This window comes from Simochromis diagramma, unplaced genomic scaffold, assembly GCF_900408965.1.
Source record: "Simochromis diagramma unplaced genomic scaffold, fSimDia1.1 OVJJ01000603.1, whole genome shotgun sequence".
Classification (NCBI taxonomy): Eukaryota; Metazoa; Chordata; class Actinopteri; order Cichliformes; family Cichlidae; genus Simochromis; species Simochromis diagramma.
In genome coordinates, this window is record NW_024387414.1 from 8,903,324 (window position 1) to 8,927,316 (window position 23,993).

At 39.7% G+C, this 23,993-nt stretch overlaps 1 protein-coding gene and 1 long non-coding RNA gene across 8 annotated transcripts in view; one reads left to right on the forward strand and one right to left on the reverse strand.

Moving 5' to 3' along the window:
• chd9 (chromodomain helicase DNA binding protein 9) overlaps positions 1 to 23,993 on the reverse strand; it is a 70,237-nt gene that overhangs the window by 33,668 nt on the left and 12,576 nt on the right. For 6 of the 7 annotated variants that reach the window (XM_040011706.1, XM_040011704.1, XM_040011705.1 and 3 more), the window contains one exon: positions 7,121 to 7,533. In XM_040011706.1, coding sequence (XP_039867640.1) covers positions 7,121 to 7,533 — 413 coding nt within the window. Of the gene's footprint in view, positions 1 to 7,120; positions 7,534 to 9,826; positions 10,029 to 23,993 lie in introns of those variants that run through there. The other variant, XM_040011708.1, reaches the window with a different exon arrangement.
• LOC120721412 lies at positions 10,205 to 23,515 on the forward strand. The gene is made up of 2 exons (XR_005693161.1): positions 10,205 to 10,554; positions 21,550 to 23,515. It is a non-coding gene; the product is annotated as an uncharacterized LOC120721412 (long non-coding RNA).

Below are 23,993 nucleotides of genomic sequence, written 5' to 3' on the forward strand. Positions count from 1 at the left end.
GCAGTGTCACATCACCATTTAGCAGCTCGGCAACTAACAGCACATAACAGGGCTAAAGCATCTCTCTGACCCCCATATGGGAAAACTTGAACTGTGAAGCAAGATACTTGAGGACTGTAGAAACATCAATTGAGCCAGAAAGTGAAGACAGAAAATACGGATGCCGGTGTGATACATTTGTATCGACATCTGCTGCATGTGTGCATGGCATTTACGAGAGTCACGTGATTTACATAGATGCCATCGTAATGAAAAATAGATTCTACACTTGCACACACAAAAAACAAAACCCACATCTTAGTGATGGTAACATCCTGTTCCACCGCTTATGTGGCTGATACACAGGACCACCCAAAGATTTACTAACATCAATACTAATGCACAGTCTCCCTTTGACTGGATAGCCTTCCCACAAGCTGAAATATGGTAACTCAAATGACAGGGAATAAACTCAGACTTTGAAGTCAACCCCTTACTGACAAAAAGTGGTACAAAAGCAGACTCTTCTGGGTAGTAGTTAGTTCTCCCTGATGCAAAGAACTTTAAAAGATCAGCATGAAAATCACTGAATTACAAAAATTCTATTCATTCTCCTAAGTATTCAAAATGCCTAACAGCCTGACCAGGCAAAGAGACAGCTGTAAAAAGAGTTTTGTTTTTTTTATATTGAAGGAAAATGCCAAATTTATGAGAAAGTGAACACAAGAAGAAACTGTCTGCAACAAAGTCTCTGTGGCATGTGTTAAACAAATAATTATCTTATAATACCAACAGTCAACTCTATATTGATGCAATTTCCCATGTTGAATTTTATCAATTGGGTCAAAACCATTTCAAATTATTAAATTTGTTCTCACTGATGTTTTCTAATCTTGAGCAAAACAAATGACCTTCAGACCAACCCTCCGAAACATTATTCGATGAATAGTTTGTCCATTAAAACTAACTGATATCAGAAGGTGACTTCATAACTTTGGCAACCATGTCATGTTTCTTGACATGTGATAACCACTATGGTTGCAGAGGACACCACTTCTACTCATTTTTGTTTCCTATATTTGTACTTTATGGTGCATTTCCACCCAGAGTTGCTGGGTGGAAATGTTTGTTCCTGATAAAGATTCTAAATTTTACAAGGCCATGTTCAAGACATAATCCTACATCTTTAATTTGACTACAGTTGCCCCTGATCTGACATTACTCTGTATCACTGATGATAGGCTATCACAAGCTTTTTCCTGAGAGTAATAATCTAGTTGCTCGGCTTTCTTGGCTGCTTTTCCCCCATTGTGCCAAATAACCCCATCCCTTGTCCCCCAGTGTTGTCCTGTCCTACTTGGCATGCCGCCAGTGAGAGTGCATGAGTGAGGGTTTGATTTTAATAGAATCAAGATCTGATGGTGCTTTGCCAGCCAAAACTGCAATGAGGCATTTCAGCATGTCGGAGGAACAGCATTCACCTATTAGATAGCCTACCTCAGAAAATTATGATTTTGAGTGAACGAATTATACTCAAAAATGCCGTTAAGTATGCTGCGTGTTTGTGTGCGTTTCTTATCCTGAGGGGCTTATTGACACAGCAGTGCAGGTCGTTCTCAGGAAATCCCCCTTCTTATGAATGGAAGGCTATAATCTCAGTACCACATAGCAAACAACTGGAAACAGTAGCAGCAGCAGCTCTATCAAGCACCCTCTAAAACACAAATACTATATCAGCGCAGAGCACATGGCCTCATGGGATTTCTGCTTTATACAGCAAACATTTTTTTTTTTTAAATTAAAAATGGGTAGTAGCCTCTCTCTCTTCCACACAGACACACGCGCGCACACACACACACACACACACACACACACACAAGAACATCTGAGTTTGCATTAAGACATGCACAGACCTTCAGAATGTTTATATATCACATGCCTGCACATGTGAACACGCACAAAAATGCACCCTGCAAGGGATTAACTAGGAAAACAATAAAAAAAAAAAAAAAAAAAAAACAGCTTTAGCTTTCCCTAATGAAAAAAGTGAGGGAGAAGAGATTAGACAGCTAGCAGGCAAGCATTGAAATATGAACAGCTATACGCTGCAGCACATACACTAGACTTAAACCTCCATTTTCTATCATGTAATTGATCTCACAAGCACCATTTTGTTTGATATTTTCCTACTACCCTGCTGCTTTGTAGTATCAGCATATTTATAACATGCCTGCTCACAGGAAGCATTGGATGCACAGCTTTGAGCATGCTGATTGAACCAAATTTATATTAGGAAAAAAAAATGTAAAGAGGAGGGGGAGGGTGGAACAAAAAGAGCAGCACACTGCTTTCATCTGATAATTATTTGAGGGTATTTTTCAGCAGGTAGGCTGCACAGAAAAGCACATTCCAGCCTACAGAGAGCCGTGATCGGTCAAGCCTATCCAGTAAAATAACCACCTCCTCTCCTTAGAGTAGATAATGTTGGTTAATATTTAAATTTATAAAATTCTGGCTGAAACGCGAAAAGAAAAATCTATCAGTGCCCTAGTCCTGTTTATTAAGATTAGGTGTATTTACACAAAATTAAAAACAGGATATGCAGGTCCTATGGTGACCCTGAAAAAGGCATCCTGTCCACAACATCTTTTAGGGTCAGTCCATCATGTCACGCTGAAAGCAAGTAAAGCTTTTATAATTAAAAATGAACTATTTTACAATGATGGGTTAACTCACTAATCTGTTTTACTATTACGGTCTGTCATTTCCAAAGCATACCACAAGCAATTTTATGTATGATATTATGGTATGATATATCTTTGAGGCACCAATACGTGCTTAAGTAACGCCCTTTTGATTAAAATAAAAACAAAAAACGCCACAAACGAGTGAATCTGAAGATTCAAGATAAACACCTGTAGTACTAACAGTTGAAATGATTCCCCAGGGTTATCGCACCTTATAGCAGCAAAGCATAAGAGCTTCCATGATGATGTGTCTGATTTGCCTAAATGCTGTGGGATCTAATGGTCTATGTTTAAGCTTTGATAAATATTCAGCAGTCATAGTGATTAAAGTCAATTTAATTATTAAGACGGTTATAAACCAAGTTGAAGATTAGTCTCTATAATTCCCCAATAGCTGATTTTAATGTACCACATCTTGTTTTCCTAAAGTAGGACATCAGTTAGGACTTTAGTGTTGGGAAATTCTTGTTGGGCTATAGTTTCATTAAAAATCCCCAGATAAGAAGAGTCATTTGATACTGAAGCATATTAGCCAAGACAAAGATAACAAATATGTAACATTTGTTCTCCGGTTTGATTTTTCTTGGATATCTGTCATGTCCACCTGTCACAGCGGCTGTTGCACCCATATTTTAATCAGCTGCATTAATTTATTTATTCTCATCAGACAGGCAGATTTTCCATATGATTGTATGACCCCCCAATTTGCTTTCCAAGCATCTGGTGAGCAAACTATCCAAGTAATCCAGAGGACACTTATTAGGCATTAAACAGAATTGATTCTCCGAGAAACATAGGTAGTGATGACAGTATAGTGGTCTCAGAGAAACAGAGCCTTAAGTATACCGACAATTAGGGTAATGGTCTTATCGTGGGATCCAATTCCCTGCTTAAAGAACAGTCAGACGATGCGATGGAAGAGTGAGCACATACTCAAACAGCACCAAATACACACAACCTCCAGCTTTCTGAACACAGCCAAGCACACACCCTCAAAAGAGCAGAGCCTGAATTAATGACTTTAGCGGAAGGTTAGTACCTCTGCAGTCGGTATACATTAATATTTTATGTGGAGATCCTTGGTGGTGCATGCATATAAACAGGACTCTCTCCACTATGAATACAGAAAAGACGCTTCGTGTTATAGTCTCAATCACCGCAGTCTTCATCACAAGTGCAACAGATCTACCCCTCCCTGTACATATATAAACATATTCCAACTGCATCTGTTGGAATATGCAAAAATAGAAACTGTGAATCTTCTTCACAAAAAAAGAAAGAACTAGTAAACAGACTATGCATTATACAACATATCTATAATTAATTGTGTACTCTTGAATGTATGCAAATGTGTGTAGAATTGGGCTTTTATTGCCAGACCAAGAGTCAACCTGGGCAAGAGGCCAAGGCACAGTCAGAAATACAGCCATTCATAGCCTTAATGCAAGAACACTATTATGGATAGGCCCTGTGAAGTAGTTCTACAAGTCCATAGTCAAAATGTACAATGCAAAAATGAAAATAAACACTGTAACTGTTACAACAGTGCCAGTCACTTCAGTCTTTTATAGCTGGTATGTTTGTTCTGTTAGCCTGGAAAGTTTTCTCCTTTCTGTCTTTCATCAACAAGTAGTCACTCCCTGTGCATTTGCAATAATACATTTACTTCATTACTGTTTAGAAAAAAAAGTGGGTGTTGAAAATGGTATTTATGACAAAATCAGGCCATCCAGTGCTCAGGACAATAGGTTTTAGTTTTTATGTTTATGATTAGAGTGCTGTGAGACTGCGGCGGATCATGTTTTGACTTCGTGATTCAAGGTCTACACCTGCCTGTCTCAGTTAAACTGGACTTGCTGGATTTAGGTGAATGCACATTCTATTCCTGTAAGTGTCTTTGTTTATATCAACATGGCCATCAAGAGTCACAGTTATTTTGGTTTTTGAGTCTTCAAGCAGCATCATTAAGTGTACCTCTTGAAAAAGATCCGCTCCAATTTGTCTGTTCTTTATTTGCTAATTAGCAAAGTAAAAGCTCCATTAGCCTCAAGATTTTCTTAGCTATGAATCTTCACACCTCAGAGGAAACATTCACACACTCCTACAAACCTCTTGTCATATACAGACAGCTATACGTCACTGCCGTGTTCGCACCAAAGTCTTTTGCATTTTAACAGCTTAACATATTTAAGAGCAATTTTAATAGCTTAAATAGCTTAAATCACAAAATATGATTAATTAAGGCATAGTAATGTCATGTAATGTTTAGCAAAATATAAAGCAAAGCAGTCAAACTAATTTGAAATGTCGTGCACTTTATAAATTTCTCAGTATGGTCATTCTAGTCAGATGACCGGCCCATCATCTGACCTGAATACACTTCATTTTTCAAAATGGCTGGAATACATGAAGAAATGGGTGCTATAAAATGTGGTCTATATCACTGACTGTATTTTGGTCTGACTGTTTTTTTGTTTTTTAAAACAACATTTACCCCAGGTATGGTTGCTTGGGTTACTTAGCTCATTAGCTTATAACAACAATGACTGTTATCTGTGACACATTTAAATGACAGACTGCAAACACACGGTTAGCTGTCCTTTAAAGCCATCAAGTCTTAGACTGCACTTGATTACATACTGATGGTTTTAAGAACTGTCTCAACGGATGCAAGGTGGTTAGAAGAGTAAAAGATCTGGGTGTGCACTCTCTAACCGATATGAGTGAAGCTTCCTGATCTTAAAAGTCAAAGATAAATAACAAGTTCAAACAACGCTTTCATTTTAAGATCACACCTGAGCTTGTTCAAAAATTCAATCACATCCACAAACCTCATGGAGCTCATCATGGAGCTGAGACATGACTTAATGTGAACACCAACAGACACCTACCTCCAACTAAACCTGAAAGTGTAGGCAGACTGTATCACAATGACTGATGCCTCCATCATCTCACTGTTCTCCCAAACATTAGCACTTCCAAAACTTTGTCATTATCACACACAGGACATGTGAAATTCATTATGTGCTACAGATTTTCTCCCTCAGCATACCTCATCTAATTATTAACCAAGGCCACAGCCAACCAGATATTCAGTTTGACCATTTCCAGCCACTCTCACGCTAGATCTCAAATGTGGGTGCTGCTTTAAAACCAATAGCGATTTTTTTTTCTAGCTGTACAATGTGATATATTTAAACATTCCCCCATTCCTTCAGTTCCCTTCCTCTGCATTCACATCTGCACCAGCTGATATCTTAACAGGCTGCGCTGGGTGTGGCTTAGAGCTACATACTGCTTATAGCAGTTAAAAACGGGGGGATGGGAGACAGATTAAGGTATCTTTACATCAGCACTACTCACAAAAACATACTAAGAAGCACTGTCCTGCATGTAAATGGAGTCTTTGTGTGCTCCTCCCATGTCTATGCTGATGACTGAGCCTGGTTTATTGTTATGGCGTGCAGTAAAGTCTGTTGAACTTTGAGCTTCCATCTTGGCAACCACAGGCAGAAAATAAATGTAAAAATGTACCAATAAAAATCAACCGATACACAAGAACCTAAAATCAGTCAAATGCTGCTGCTTTATTGATGCAAATAGCAAGAAGGAATTACCTTAAGTCAGAAAAAGACAAAGTACATGTATAGTAACATTAATTCAAGTTTAAACTTACTGATCTGTGACTTGGGAACTTGAAAAAAAATTTTTTTTTCTTCCCCCTATTGAAAATTGCTCTTTTTAAACTGGCTCTTGAATCAAACATTTAGAACAATCATCGTAAATATGTAATAGTTTCAAACTCTAAACCATCCCTTTAAATTCCTAAGCTTCAGTGGGAACTGTTAGAAAAGTGGATGTGGATGAAGTGAAGTGAAGTGAAGAGCCTCAACATAAACGTGACTTTTACTGAACGCAAGCTATGTGTTAAACCATTTTCCAGTAGTGACAAAATAGTGATCAATAATGTTAACATGTTTTTCACTACATAATCTATAGAAAATACAATAGCTGACATAAGCTTTCCAATATGTAAGATTTGGTCCTGTAACTTTTCATTTTATATGAATCTCTGTCTCAATGTATTGTTTATCCTATTTACATATTAAAGTGGTGTATATTATTGCTATACAATTTTTTAAAAATCCTAATTTGAATTCTGAAACGCTGAAGCTACGATTTCTTTGTCTTTTGTATATTAAGTATAATGACAGATAGTTAATCAGTGGCACATGTTACTTGCGCATACGGGCTCATGAAATGCCGCTGTTACTAAAGCATGAGTTGAGTTAAAAGAAATGAGATCAAAGCGATGCTTAGTGGATTATTTTTTGCCAAAGCAACAGCGCACTGCAGCAGTTTATAGCTGAGCATTAATGGTTGTGACTACATACCCGATCTTGGCCTTCTGCTTGGGCTTGGAGGAGGGTACAATACAAGCTTTCCTGCAGGCCTTCTCCTTGGACCGTGCCTTCCCATTTCCTTTGTGCTCATGATCACGGTGGGCTTTGTACTGCGAAGAAGAGCTGGGGAAGCTCTCTGGGCTCATAACCCTTGGGATGTTTTTCTCCCCTCTTTGCCGAGCCTTTGCAATAGCCTCTGATATTATCCTATTTGCCTTCTCCTGCTTGTCCTGTGGAGTTGAATCCATCTGATGATGCGTCCTCCGTGGAACCCTTTTCTCTGATGAGGAGCTGGATGAAGATGAAGAGGAAGATGAAGAGGATGATGACGAGGATGAGCTGCTCTTCATTGGGGGACTGAGGACCCGTATCTGGCTTCCGGGACCATTAGCGTTCTTTCGAGGCTATGGTCAAAGAGAAAAATAAACAGAAACATAGTGAGCATGGTACTGTAAAAGGTGTGTGATGTCATCTAGCCTTCGAAACAAAAAGCTGCACCTTAGAAAAATCTAGTGATGCAAAGATCTTTAAAAACAAAAAGCTTAATAACAAAACAAATGTCCAAATACTAGCTACAAAACACTGACTCACAAAAAATAAATAAAAAATACAAAACAGGAAAAAAAACAAAAAAAAAAACAACAACATCAGCCTTAATTTACATAATGCATATAACAGATTACAAAGCCAATGAGGTACAATGTGGATGTACTGATACAGCCTGCAGCCATTTACAGGTTATGTATTTCTACTTATATAGGTGTGTTGTCACTAGGTTTGGTAACAAACAATTTTTAAAAAAAAAAAAAAAAAAAAAAAGGAAAAAAAGATATTGTTCAAAACATCTTCCTGTTTTGTAACACCATAAGCATTTATTTAAAAAAAAAACAAAAAAAACAAGCCATTAATACCACTGCTTGTATTTATAGCTGCATTCAGCATGTGGATCCACTATAGTCACACAGCTCAGCTAACACAATCGAATTATTGTTTCCTTCATAGAATATCGTGGAAGCACAGTGCGATGCCATTTTACTGTACAGTAAGCAGCTGAATGTAATAAATATGAAACAAGGTCTAAAACAAGGAAGAAACTAAATGTTAAAATCCAGCCTTCTATGAATTCGCAACATACTAGGGTGCATTCGTGTGACGAATGAAAATATCACTCATTCAGAAAAACAGAACCTTCTCAAGGCTGTGTGAAGCACTCCGGCAGCAGAGCTTGTTGCTGTCCCCATCTCAAAAGCTGGGGGTGGGGGGTGGACCTGCCATGCTCTGCATGATGCTCACTTTAACTCTACTCTACTAGTAGACACTGAGCTTGATGAAAGGCCAATGTTTCCTCCAAGAATTCATTTAGATCAAGGGCAGATGACCCTCTGTCTGAACTCTGAAACCATGTGACATCAAAAGTCAACTGAAATTCTTTTGGCTCAAGTAAGCTTTTCAAACGGAGGGTTAAACACTGGTTCAATGTACCAGGTCACAGTGAGCCTCGCAGACATAAATAATCTAGCCTGCCTGATACATGATAATATGTGCATAATAGATGGCGTGACTGCGGTTATGACTACACAAGCACCCTGTGGTGGGCTTTAAGCTCAGCAGAGAGGGAACCCATAAATGGATGACCTAATCTAAAAATGTGTTGCGTATGCCTACATGGCCCAGGCGCGGCTGGTTGCTTTTTTTCCACACTGCTAGCTAAATAAAGAGAATTAGCTTGAACCTCACTGACAAAGTGGGGGAGGGAACTGAATAACTAGCAATTCATTTGGAAGAAGTGGGGAGAAAAAAAATACACACATACACACAAAAGCTGCATTATGATTTTCACGTGTGCCACGCCGCTGAGGCTATTAGGAGGAAATTTACCAGATCGTGCTGGAATGTTCTCATTTAAGTTATTGGTGAAAAGAAAGAAAATAGAGAGAGAGAGAGAGAGAGAGACAGAGGGAGGAGTAGAAAGTAATGTTTAAGAGCGGAAGAACATGAACGCACATGAAAGAGGTAGGAAAGAGGAAGACTAAATATGAAAACAGGTTTCTATCAGAAAGGGAGCGCAAGGGAGAGAGAGAGAAAAGATAAAATGCACCAAAAGTGAGAGCACTGCAGCTGTGTAATACATCTATAAATAACTGAAATTACAGCCTGCCAGCACTGCAGTGATTTCAATCTCTCTAGCAGCACGCAGTCCCATGAAAACGGCAGGGACTATTACAGCTAATGAAAAGGTAGAGTAAGCTCCATTTGGGCCGGACACCTTTCCCTCGCTCCCACCCTCTCATTTCCACATGTAGTGAGGTCTCTGGTGACTGACAGGCTCAACTCATAGAGGGCACAAACACACACGCGCACACGCACACACACACACACACACACACACACACACACACACACACATACACTGTACATAAACTACAGAACAGGGCAGCAGAATTCAACTGAGAATGAAAAGTGATGTATGATTGGACAGTGGGGATGGGGAAAATACTGTACATCCAGTAAACCATGCTAAGGTCCAGCACAGCAAAGCAAATGAATATAGAGGGAAAGGGGAAAAAAGCAGCAATGAGTTCAAGATGGCGGCAGTGCAGCATGAGCCAGTAGCAGAGGAGGTTGTTCAGTTCCTGCCGGCCCCTCCTCCTCCCCCTTGTCCCTCCTCCCTCCCAGCTCTCAGCACAGCTCACTTACCCTTCCTCTTGGCCTCTTCACTGTAGACATGGTGTTTTTTTTCCCTTCCTCTTTCCTCCCCCTCTCCAACCGGCTAACAAAAGCCTTGCCCTTTCGCTGGGTTTCTTCTCTCTCCGTTGCTCACTCACACTTTCTGTTACAAACACACTCACTCTCTCCTTTTCGTTTGTCTCTCACTCTTCCTTGAGCCGTGTGTCCCCCCCTCCCCTCCCTCTCTCCTCGTTTGCCTCCCCTCCTCCTTCCCGGTCAGCTCTTCTCCTCGGGCAGTGCAAGAGCGCCGGATCTGTTCGTCTCCTCCTCCCCCAGCAGGCAGGGCTCAAGAGGAGCGCATGGGAGCTCACTCTCTCTCCTCTCTCTCTCCCACTCGCTCTTTCTCTCTCACCCTCGCCTGTCTCTTCACAGGGTGATGGGGGAGCAGCGCTGTTGGCGGTAGAGGAGGTGCGTGGCAGTCCAGGAAGCTCTCATTCTGCTGCTGTGTGCTGCTTTACTGTCGTCCGGCTTCACCCAAGTCTCCCTCACTCACTCTCTGTGTGTGTGTGTGTGTGTGTGTCAGAGTTGCCTTCCTCTCTCCTCCCCTCTCATTGATTCCTCTTTTTGCCTGCCTTTCGTGAGTGCACTCAGTGCCTCTCTGAGCCTTCACCCTCTTGTTTCTTGTTCTTTCTTGCTCTTCCCGCTTAGCCGTTTCTCTTTTTGTGCCTCTCCTCGTCTTCTTCACCAGCTGGGATAAGGTAGGTTACTCCTTTTATTACACACAAAAGCCTTTTTTGTGTTATCTTGCTCGCTTGTTTGGCTGATTGTTTTTTCCTCCTTTCTCCCCCACTTATCTTTTTCCTTGTTCTCCCTCGCTGCCCTCCCCTCTCCTTGGCTCGGGCGTGTGTGGCGAGCTCGAGACTCTGGCAGGCAGAGCGGCGGAAAATGAAAGCACAAAGCAGCAAAATGCATCAGCATGAATATTAGAGATGTCGTTAAAACCCAGACTCGTTTTTCTCTCCCTCTCTCTCTCTCTCTCTCTTACTCACTCTCTCTCTCTCTCTCTCTCTTTGTAAGGAAGTAGGCCAGCAGATGGTGCTAGCAGTTATTACATTAACTTTCACAACTTAACCCCCAAAGTACTGGATTTCTCCCACGCCACAGATTGTCAACATCGTAGCTTTTCACTTCCTCATATTGGTTACTGATAGTGATATGTTGATTTATAAATAGAACAGCAGATTCCAAGAGAGACAGAAGAACAAACAGAAAAACAAATTTCCAAAGGCTAAAAATAAATTTCTCATACAAACAGCGTATAACAGACTTTCAACTTCCTAATTAAATCTGGCACACACAGCCTACACTGTCTCCAGCGGTGAATTCAAACACTTTTACCGGGTCAAGGCCAGGTCACCCTGCTACAAGTCTTGGGGGAGGGGTGACCAAGAGTGGAAGCTGGGATGTGTCCAAGACATGGAGCTCTTCCTGTGAACCACAAACTCTTTGAGCAAGAAGGCCTTTCAGGGAACTCCTGACAGCACAATGTAGGGTCCATGTGCACAGCCTGGCACATGGTATTGGGAATTATTTAGACACAGGCTGGCTTGACGCCAAGTACAATACCCCCCAACGACTGGGTTAGGCCTGAGCTACTGACGGACGCCATCAGCTGTTTTTAGTCTGTGTTTAAAACAAGGTAAACCAATATCCTTCCCACACAACACAAAGTCAATTTCAAATGCAGCTGCACACAACAGAGTTTGTTGTCTGTCCAGTTCAATTCAAGGAGGGACACACTTTTCATGCCATTTCTAAAAAAAGTTATTCTAATGGCCAAATCTAAGACACCAAGAAACTAAAGGACTAAATGGTTGCATTCATGGGATGAATAATTACCACAATTCAAAATACGAACAGCTTTTGAAACACATGCCATCTGACCGGTCAGGGTGACACAAGCTGCATGGCGGTTGTGAAGACATTAGTAAATAAAACACAGAGTAAGACATTATCCTAGGAAGCAAGGAGTCAGACTTCCAGGCAGGAACACATCCCATATAGTGTTACTTTATATATAACTTATTATATTATTAAATGCCGATCCTCCTCACATGGGTTGTGAGTTTATGGTGTGAAATGTGTGGGGTAGTGTGTTGAGGTTACAATACAATATGGCTTTACACTCCATGTTGTACACATATTCTAACAGCCTTATTCAAAATCTGTATGTGTGTAAATGGGGGTGTTGTTATAGCAGTGGCTTTAGAAATTCTCACACCATCTCCCTCTGGTTTGCTCTTAAAGCTCTATATTGTCTTTTCTACAGAGATCACAGCCATGTGTGCACAGCAATATTCCTTTCTAAGTGTTTGCAGCAGCGTACCTTGTATCAACCTGCCAAGTCAGGCCTTGGAGTTTGGACTTTAAAGCAGACCACATGCTTGCTGCGAGCAGAGCAACAGCATTTTCTCCAAGCTAAACAAATCTATTGTCAGATAATGTCCACCAGGCTACACTCCCCAAGGATGACTCGACAACACACACTCACATTGTAATGAGTTCACAGTCATATATTGCATAGTCATATATTCAATCCGCCCTAGACAAACATAAAAATAAATAAAAATACAGTCTCCTCACAGTCCTCATTAAACTGCAACAGTGAAAACATAAAAAAACTTTGTCATTCATTACTTTAACTGCCACAGGTTTACACAAGTATGAATTTTGTACATCCCACAATGGTTTATCTTCAGGAAAAAAAACATCAAGTATTTGAAGAATAAAATAACCTGGTACAAGCCTCCAGAGAGTCGGAATAATGCCTCATTTAAAACCAGATTCAGTAACTTTTTTGCTTTTAATGAAACATTTTTGCTGCATGGTAAATGTTTTTTCTACCCGGACTAGATTTTTAAAAAATGAAGGGGAAAAGAGTATAGCAGTCAACAACGTACACATGCTTCAACGGTCACATGGCATGAAGCCACAGCTCCTTGGCAACTAGACAGTTAATATGCAAACAAGCCTGGCAGCTCTGTACAAGGGGAGTGGCTTCGTTTTAGGACAGATGAGGGAGGGGAAAGGAAGAGGGGAGGGAAGTAGAGAAGGGGAGGGGAGTAGCAGAGCTGGTAAAAGGAAGCGGGTGGAAAAAAAAAAAATGTGTGTGCGCATAGAGAAGCAGCGTGGCTGCAGAGGCACAGGTGTCTGTCTCTGAACACTCCATTACTTCCTCATCAAAGGGTCTGTATTAGTGCGCCACTGCTCTCATTTCTTGCCTGAACCACCATGAGAGTCTCCACCAACTCACCATTAAGAAAATGGAGAGCTCAGAGCTAGCAATGCACTGGCTGTAAATGACAAGATGGCTAGCACCCACGAGGCTCTAGAGCCAAAAGCCAGCTGTTACTCTCATATCCCAAAAATTAATTCCTTATCCAGCTCAAATGCAATGACACCAAGTGTCAGTGACAACACTGTGCAGGATGAAAAAAAGGCTGCACTGGAATAGACAATGCACACACTTCACATTTTTAAATGTTATTTAAGAATTAAATTTGAACAGGTGATTGATAAAACACTACTTCTTTATACAATGAGGTTTTCACTGGTGAATAAGTTTACTGCCGTGTTCTCAAGCTAAAAATAAAATACACACAAAATCAAGGACAGCTATTCTGTAGCGGAGACTCAACTGTGTGATTTTGTTTTGTCTTCAGTGACCAATGCTAGATCCAATCTATCCTTGCCATGATTCTGAATTAGACATGCTATGATGAAAATGGATGGTGTCCTGTTTAACCATTTTTCTTTTTAGCCAAAAAAAGAAAGAAAGTTTAAACAGGCCTCAACAATATAATGATTTATGCATTTCTTGGAAAACAAAGCCAGCCTTCAAAATTTAATGAGAATCAATTCACAATATTCTATTATATCTATCTACTATTTTCATTTCATTTTGTAGCACAGAAGTAGATAGTCCACTTAAGTTGCAAGTGAATGAACACATAAAATCACCTGTAGTGAATTCACCAAATAGTTACCTGCCTTCTTGTGCTAAACGTATGGTCCTGTGATTTGTCCATTTGCGCATCTATTTGTTTATGGAGAGCCTAAGAGTTTTCCAACAATGCAAACCTACACTTGTGCAGTCCTCCAAAATCCCAACTGCTCATTGCTGGATATGGATAACATGCATTGCATTTAACAGAACAAGTAAGGGAGTGATAGTGGCATTTAACCGGAATGGAAAAAGCACCCCCCCCCAATAAAACTCCAAAGTTAAAGAAATAAAAGTATGAAAGTAGAAACCTAGTTGCAGTGGATTCATTTTGTTGCTTTAAAACACTGTTTCATTTCAGCTCGTTGTATGTTTATAACTTCGCTTTTCTCCGTGGCTGGCTGATGGACCAACAATAGCACAAGCAAGAGTAGCCCACAGACCGGTTTTACCACATACTTCTGATACTGCCCCTATCTAATGCTTTCTACAGGTAGATGGGCAGTTTGTAGCTGCCCATAGACATCTAACACACTGCCAATGCACTACAATCACATGTGCACAATGAAACATGACATGGACCTTTTAACTAGGGAGCTCACAGAGTAAAGACCACTTGATGACTGCTTGAGCTGAACCTGTTATTTGTGTTCTTACCTCCACCTCAGTCTGGAAAAATTCTGGATGACCATGACTGTTTAATTTCAGCCAGGTTGTATGTTTTGAAAGGAGTTTGGAAGGTGAATGAATAACCTGCCCATCTCCTTAACTTAAAAAACAAACAAAAACAAAACATTGATACCAATGAAAGAGGTTTTGGCTTTCTCCAAAAGAAAAAACAAAACAAACAAACACCAGAACTGCTATTTTTCACAAGGACTTTCTAAGCTGGGTTTAATATACTTAAGATCAAAATGTATTTTTCTTTTTCATATGGTGAAATTTAAGAGGGAAATTGAGAGACCTCACTTAAGTCGCTGCCTGAACTATGTGCCAGTTGTTCTTATATTCTGAGTCACTCCCTAAACATTTAAACCAGGAAGAAGCCAGCTTTGAATATTTTTAATAAACTTTAAATTAGACATAGCGTTTCTCTGTCTTCTGCAAGTGTGAAATGTGTCAAACCATCAAAATGCTTGTAATGTAGGTGTTTTTAAAAAGGTGATGCTGCAGCTAGAAATAACAATTGGTCACATGGGAGTTGTTCAGGCCACTTTCATCTTACTATTAGTTCAAAACATTTTGTATAATACAGATAATTATAATGCTGCATCCACTGGGTTAACCATTCAATAAACCCAACACACCCAAAAGAAGTGAATGAGCATGAAAACTGTACTAGCCTAAGGAGAAACAACACTGTCAGCACACTATGCATTGTGTGTGCACATGTATGCATCTGTGAAGATAATTATAGATAACGTGCAAGTAAACCAGGATCTCAAAGCCGAAAAGGACGTTTTCTTTCCTCCATCCTTTAACAAACAAACATTCTCCAACAGACTGCATGATCTTTACATCAGGGTTATTTCAGTACAAATACAACACTAAATGTACTGGATACAGTTAACTAACTAATAGGTCCAGCAAATTGAAGGACAGGCTTTATAAATGTAATCATGCTACACTCCTTAGAAGCACAACAACAGATCCAGCAGGCTTTCATAAAGAAAGACCATATATCCTTGTGTTTGTGCAATGCACTATTTGACTTCTTCCTTTATTTAAACAAGTTTAGCGCTGAAAGACATTCTTAATTCCAACAAAAAGCCTTTTGGGCGCAGATAGGATATAGGTATAGTATGCTGGACGTAATCATCTAGCTATGTCAGTTTTAAACACTAGGGGGTGACTGTGAGGAGACAAAGCAGGAATGCAAGGTATAGAGAAAAGATGTCTACAGCCACCTTATGTGATTCACATCCAAGTATGAGTCCAGAGTAAATGTCAGGCCTTTGTCTAAATTCCACTAATAAAGCAAAAGAGAAAAAAAAGAGGAAATTGATTTTACATTAAACAGTATTGTTTTTAACTCCTGAAGTACTATCACAAATGGGTAAATATTTGAAACTGTTTCTCTCTTTGACTTACTACCCACTTAACCAAATAAAACGGAAGCACTGTCTGCCCCGCAGCAGTGTTTCTAAAGTTACTAATTAAACTAAAGCCATGTGAATAGCAATAACGTCTTTCATTATGCTGATGACTAGATCTAAAATCATATTTTGTTAATTAACATACTGAGGAAAATAAACTCAGGCCTCTGTTTTGTGTTTGCTTTGCTTATGATGCTAATTTTCCCAGTGATTCCAAAAATAACATTTTTAAAAAAAAATAACAGCCATGACGTGGGTTTGGGACTTGGTCAGAATACATAGTATGGTCTAGTCTGGGCTCTTTGACAACCAGGGCCAATGACTGAGAAGAGAGAGAGCAATTCTAAGTAGGACATTTGCCCCTCTTGCATCTTTAAGTGTCAGCTCAGAGGGCAGACACTCAGTGAGATTTAAGATGATATTTCAAGGACTAGCACTGCGTGCATGCACGAATGAGTAGGAGTCAAAATGAAAGCAAGAGACCATCCATCCAGAGAGGGACAACTCTCACAATTAGTAGCTGACAAACACACTTTACATACCAGCAGTGCAACTAAGGAGCCTCACTTCTGAGTACTGGTTAATATAATTAGTATACTTTATTCTTGACATTCAAAACAAATCTGTGTATGTCTTATCGCACATAAACACCCCCACACACTCGGTCTTATCTTTGTGGAAGTGCCATCTATTTGTATATCACTTTCAAACAGAGGAGAGGACCCTATCCTAGACAGAATATAAAACACAAAGTCAATGTGACAACACCAGTTAGTGAAGTCCTGTCATGAAGGGTCAGTTTTGACTATTGTCATCTTGTTGCTTTGAAACTGGACATTTCAAGCAAGAAGTGTAACTGACTAAGAAAATGAGGGACGGTGCATCATAATTTATATGAACTTTTTCAGTCTTGCTATCCCCTATTTATACATCACAGTTTAAGTGTAGGGAGAGTTTGGAAACTCATCTATTCCCTACAAAAATCAGTTTTTATGTTGAATCAAAAAAGTTATTTGAGCTACTTGTATTGTAATATTTTTGATTCACATGCATTCTCCCAAATATATTTCTGTAGAGGGTCTACTGTTAGTCTCAAATGCGAGTAAAGGCTTATGCTGCCCAAGATAACTAGCATTGCCTCCCTGCTGTATTTTCCAATCCACATCAGCCTCTTTACTTCACTTTAATGTGGAAAAAAAAAACCCTACTAACAAGGGATGACATTTTTCAAGGTAAACTCATAACTCTTATTGGTGGTAACTCCATCACTGATCACCACAGCTGGCCAATCAACACTGTTTTTCCCTTCAACTCTGATAAATCCTGAGCTCTGCACTCTTTAAAAACATCTGTAGCCATGGCATTGATTCATCATTAGAATAAAACTAGAGAATGCAGGAGGACCTCTCTGTCTGTTATCTTGATTTAAATTAAAGCTTAATGTAAAAGTCTGTTTGCAGAGATACTCAGTTATTTCCCCCCTACTTCACTGGGCGTGTTTGCAAATGAAAGACTCCAAAGTGTGGTGCCTTTTGAAGAAGGGAGGAGAGACAGACAAGCTATTTAATACTCATAGCAACAGAATGAACGGAACAAGTTAGAACTTTAAGCATAAAGAAAAAAAAGAAGCAGCAGCAAATTCAATGACTTAAGAGTTTTAACTTTGTAGGTGATATCCACAAATGTACAGCCAATAATTACGGTAGGCTCGTTATGATCATTCAACACCATATATGCACAAATGTCTCCTGCTGGTATAGCCTTACATGTCAGGCTGGAATTAGAAAATAAATCCAATTGTGTCTCTTTATTTTGCTAGCAGTCGAGCTAGTTGGATAGCTTTGCTCTGTGTTTGAGCCACACAGTACACAAACATGGAGACTGGACAGTGCCACCTTTGCATGACTTGTCCCAGCACAAGTGGTTTCACTTACTGGCAATCTCACAGGAGGGCAACAAGACCGATTCAGAAGATCGCCCAACCCTACCATATTCATACAATGGAGACTTGTCAATCACAATGTAGGCCCACTCTAAAGGATACCCTGCGTTACTGTACTTTTTCACTATCAACTGAAATGATAAAGTAATAAACATAACAATCATAGATCAACTGAGCAGTAGGGTGGTTTCCATTTTCATTTGTAAACTCCTACTTCTACAAATGGACATCCAGATGAGTTACCTGGTCATGAGAAAGAATGCATGTTAAAGGAATCAGTGTGTCTGTCCTTTATATTGATTGATTGATTGATCATACTTTATTCATCCCGAGGGAAATGGTAAATGGTTATGGAGTCCATGGTCCATTCTCAGGGCTATGTGCTCATTCTAAAGTCAAATTTCATGGGACTTTGTTCATGCTGGAAGACTCCACTAAGGCAGAAACAATTTAATATGGGGACCAATCTGAATTGCTTTCTTAAAAATTGTGAAATGGGACATTTGCCTCGGTGGAGGATGTGCTTTGAAAGTGCCCTTCTAGAGGTTTTTTGAGTTAGTGTGTGCTGTGGTTGTTCTGAGTAATGATGTGGTGCTCTCTGAATCAGAGATGGCACAGCAGGTCAGACACCAGGCAGTGAAGTGGAACTGAACTGTGCAAAACAAGCAAGCCGGATGATGCCATTCATTAATGGGAACATCGGTGCAAACTGAAGAGTGGAGCCGAGAGGAGGTCCCTTAGGATGCAAGAGAGAGAGAGGGAGAGAGAGAGAAGGAGAGAGAGAGGGAGCCAGACAGAGACAGAAGGAGAGGGAGGGAGGATGGGAGGGATGAGGTGGAAGAGAACTCAGCAAAGGGCTTACTGCCAGACCTTTACAGCTCCTTCATTATTGAAGCAGTGCAAAGGCAGAGCAGGGCCAGTGCCTGCGTAAGGAGGAACACACATAGAGGCAACCACATACATTCATGCACAAGAAGCACAGTGCGGGTGTGTAGTCAACCTACAGCCTTCAAGATTTGATGAAGTGAGGACTTTTTTTTTTTTTCCCCCAGCTTTGATTTCTACCTTCTCCTGTGCGCATGGCAGATATCTATGAAACGAAGAGAGCGAGAGTGCAGAGCAAAAGCGTTTTCCCCGCAAAAATGGAAAAAAAAGGAAAAGAATTACCTTAGTTGCATCTTAACTTTATATTAAGATAATGACATTTTAACAGTTAAATCCAAATTATAGATCATTTTTATGACATGTCTCATAAGCTGCAACATAAAACTGAGTTGTTGTTTTTTTTTTCCCAAACTAATATGCAATCTGAGCTAAAGGTAAAGAAGATAAAAGAGCATGGTGAGGTCTAACAAGATCGGGTCGTCACCCCCAAGCCAACTGAGGCATAACGTAATTCACACCTCATCAGGGGTTCCCTGTTGACTAATTTACTAGTCAATTAAACATGAAAGAAAAAATACACTCAAATTGAGAACAATCAAAAAGGAGTGGAAACTGTATCCAAACAAATGTGGTTACACACTGCTCCTGTCGAGTTGCTACGTGCCAATTTACTCATTTTTTGGTCAAACTACTGCAGTCATCTGCCTTACTTTACCCCTTACTAGTGGTAGGTGGGTGTGTTACATCTTTGAAATGAACCTTATGTGTAAGTTCAATAAGGAAGATGTGTAATCACACATCTGTGTACTACCTGGATGTTTGGAGGCTAGACAGTGCTTTTCATTACTTCCACTTTTCCAAGCTATCAAGCTCATTGCTGACATCACTGGTCTGGACCAATCATCTTTCAGCCCACCATCTTCAAGCCAATCGGCCTCCACTTTGTGCACTTTCACTCAGTGCTCATCAGCCATTCTCCCTCAAATTCAAATTCAAATTTTATTTGTCTCACACACACACACACACACACACACACACACACACACACACACACACTATGACATGAGGTGAAATGCTTATAGCTGTGCAATGCCCGACCATTAAATGACAGTAGGTTTACAGTAAGATATACAAATGAAATATACAAATTTACAGGTTACCTTCGTGTAAACCACCTGCTCCTCATCTCCGCCTCTCTCACATTACCAAGAGCTTCATCCAAGCCTCCGTCTTCATCACCACCACCAGCATCTAGACTCCAGGGGGTCTTGCCTAAGTCATCACTAGGAATCTGTACAGCTGTGATGGGCCATTAAACTCTAGTTGCCAAATAGCTTAATTCAATCATGAATCGTGTTCAATCCACCCTAATGATCTTTTCTTATTAAACTTAAAGCTAACTGAAGTGAAATCAACAATATATGATTAGTTTAACCAACTAGCATTTCTGGTGCCAACATTTCATCAGCTAGTCAACTAGTCACACATTTCACTAGTCCCTTGTGGGGACTATATTCCTGGCTTTACTTAAATTGACAAATTTGTCCATCTTTTGTACTAGTATGAAATCACCTTAAGTCAAAGACAGACAGCTGTCAGCCACAAATGTCTAGTGGCAGGGACGAGTTATGGCCAGAGAAGCAGCAGCTTCCCTGCTGATACTGTTACAGCTGAACCCCAAAATAAACACAGAAATGCAGGGTTTAAAACACACTTCATTTCATAGTTATTGAGTTTCAAACAGACTGTCAAATTTTCATCAGTAAAGAACAACATTATGAAATGTTTGGCCACAAAATATAAACTAAGGCTCTTCAGGTTTGTTTTCCTGATGCATTATTGAACAAAGTACATGAAATGATAGTTATTTTTGATAAAATTTGTAATTTTAAGACTATTTTTATTTTTTATTTTTATTTTTTATTTTTAATCACAAAATAAAATACAAAAGAGTCCAAAATATATATAACTGAGTCAGAAATACTAAAATGAAGTATAAATATATTAAAACTATAGTTAGGTAAATTACTTGACTAAATATACTGGTACCATCCATGCTCTTATTCGATGGCAATGAAACAAGTTGTATGAATCATATCAACAGTATTTGTACTATATTTTATTTTTACGTTTTTATTCTTTTCCACTATGATCTCAAAATTGTAATGTAGATTTATGGTGTGTGAAAAACTCTGAAGTTATTTTATGCTATTTGCATTTCTTCTACAAATATTCCACATTTAAATGACTTCCAAAAAAATAATTTAACAGTTTTTAAAGGGAGCAAGTTAAAGCAAGTCTTCAATTATGCTTCTGATTTCAGCTTTATTTAAAAAAAAAAAAAATCTTGGCTATGGTTGAGTAATGTTTTCAGAATGTACTTTACAAAAATGTAAATGTATTTTTTAACATACAATATATGTATTAATTTTACTGGTGTGATCAAACTGGGCTATAGACACTACAGTACAGCATAACCCCCTTACCTCACTCTAAGACTGCAGACTTACTTTCCTAATGTACTTAAAAGTAAAGTGGGAGGTACAGCTTCAGCTTCCAGACCCCTCTTCTGTTGAACCAGTTCCCAGGTTGGATTCAGGAGAGAGAGACACCTACTCTACTTTTAAGATTAGGCTTAAAACGTTCCTTTTTGATAAAAGTTAGGGCTGGATCAGATTACTCTGAATCCTCCCTTAGTTACGCTGCAGTAGGTCTAGGCTACTGGGGACTCCAACTGATGCATTGTTTCTTTTTCACTCACTATGTATTTATACACCACTCTGTATTTAATCATTAGTTATTATTAATCTCTGGCTCTCTTTCACAGTGTGTCTCGTCTTGTCTTCCTCCCCTCATCCCAACCAGCCGCAGCATATGGTCGCCCCTGCCTAAGTTCTGCCGGAGGTTTCTTGCTGTTAAAAGGGAGTTTTTCCCTTCCCATTCTCTCCAAAGTGATTGCTTTAAGGGGGTCAAACAATTGTTGGGGTTTTTTGTTTTCTTTGTGTCTAAGGGAATGGGGTTTTGGGGGCTAACAGGAAGAGAGAAACTGCATAGAGCATGCAAGACTACAGCTCTGCTTGGTCCCAACTCTACATAGTTATGCATCACACAAACAGCAGGTGCTGCTCTCTCATACCCATTATTTTCAGTGGCTTTCACAGTACAACAAAGAATGACTGGACCTTGTGGTAACTTAAAATGGGCCTTGGGGTGTTGATGAAGCAGCTAAGTATGATTAACTCAGTTGCATCCGCACTTTATATAGCGATATAGCATTGTCCACATAACTGTTTGCATTTGTTAAAACAGGCCCAAGAAAAATCCTGGTGCCAAAAAAGTCCACCAGAGGATTAAATGACTACAGGCCTGTCGTGCTAACATCTGTGGCTGTGAAGTCCTTTGAAAGACTTCTGTTAAGCCACCAGAAGGACATTGCACTGGAAGTTCACCTAGCTTCCACCTGTCAGTGGATCACCAGACCATTAGCACCAGCCTCATCCAGGGATGTGTTCTCTCCGCTGCTCTTCTCTCTCTAGACAAATGAGTGCACCTCAGGAGAACCATATGTGAAACTCCTATAGTTTATCAAGGACACCACTGTCATTGGTCTGATCCAGAAATATGATGTGTCAGCATACAGACAGGAAGTGGATCCCCGCAATCTGAAGTGGTCCTCACATATAGACTCTGTCTGAAAGAAGGCCCAGCAGATGTTGTACTTCCTGCAGCTACTCAGGAAGTTCAATTTGCCACTGAAGCTGCTGGTCATGTTCTACACTATCATCATCCAATCTGTCCTATGCATGTCAATCACTGTCTGGTTCAGCTCAGCCACAAAGCAGGACAGGGCCAGACTGGAAAGGACAATCATGTCTGCAGAGAGGATCATTGGTGCTGATGTTCCCTCCATCCAGGACCTGTACAGGTCCAGGGCTAGGAGATGGGCAGAAAACAGCGCTACAGGATGTCATTTACTAAAACATTTGCTTTGACCACAGTTTAGGTAAAAAAAAGATAACACCCCCCCCCCCCCCAAAAAAACAAAAAACAAAACAAACATCTGCAAACGTACAAATAGCAGCTGTTGATATAGCCGGTGTGAAACACCTCCAAACAGCTGGTGTTTGCTAGTTTTGCTGAACAAAAGAGAACAGCTTTGATTAAACTGATGGATTGTGTCATCAGCACCAATGTGCGATCCACTTTTTTAAATCAGTATCAGATAAGTATTTGGTTCAAATACTTGACTGGCACATGGCTAATATGGTTAAGTGTGGGGTAACTTACTTAACAGATCTCTGTGCATTTTCCTGTTGTTTCTGGATATTTAAAAAACAAAAATTAAATTGAAGCTTGATAAAATGAAATTTTAATGGCTGTTTTTTGTTTTGTTTTCCTTTGGAAGGCCAGCACCTCTTTGATGGTGACCAACATTTTTTGTCATATGCAAGAAAAACCCTGGCTCCATGTGGATTACATTTTGTAGGTTTGCTACAGCATGATCAATATAAAAAAATATACCCAAAAAGACACAAATAAAAGTCAGATTTTCACATTAAAGGCCCAAAATTAAGGTGACTGAAATACTCTTGTCATTTTTTTTAACCTTTGCAAAGCCTGTCTGACAACACTGTAGCCTGACTCACAAAACGGGGAGCAATGATTGATTATGACATACCGGTTTCAACAGTCAACCCTCTTCTGCTAAGGTAAACAGTCAACTGAGTAAGTCAAATGTGGTTAAAAAAAAAAAAGAAAAACAAAAAACACACACACACAAGCATAACACACAATAAAAGTCTCCACTTACAACGTCCATGGCAACTATTTAATGACTTCCTACTGACACAAACCTGTTTGCTGAAGTTACAAATCACTAAGCCAACTGCCGTCTCTTGGGACAATACAATTGACATTTAGTGTGTCAAAGTCAAGCTGTGGTGCAAAAACCACAGACTGGAACAGAATGACAGACTTTTGCACTTATTCCAGTCTTATTCACTTTAGATAACTTTCCTTAAGTTTTTAGTCATATTAAGGGTTTTCTTTTATCCTCTCAATTTTCTCACTCATTGTATAGGTGTAAACACAAGGACAAAGGGGTCATTACTCCTCTGCGTCTTTTCTTATTTCATCTGTTGCACCCTATACTGAAATAATTTACAAGTGATTTTTAAGCTGTCCCCCTTGAACTGAATCTTTTCATACTCAGAGACACTGTGGTAGTCCAACCGCCCTTTCTGCCAGTCAAAGGTTAGCGTGAGTTCAAGA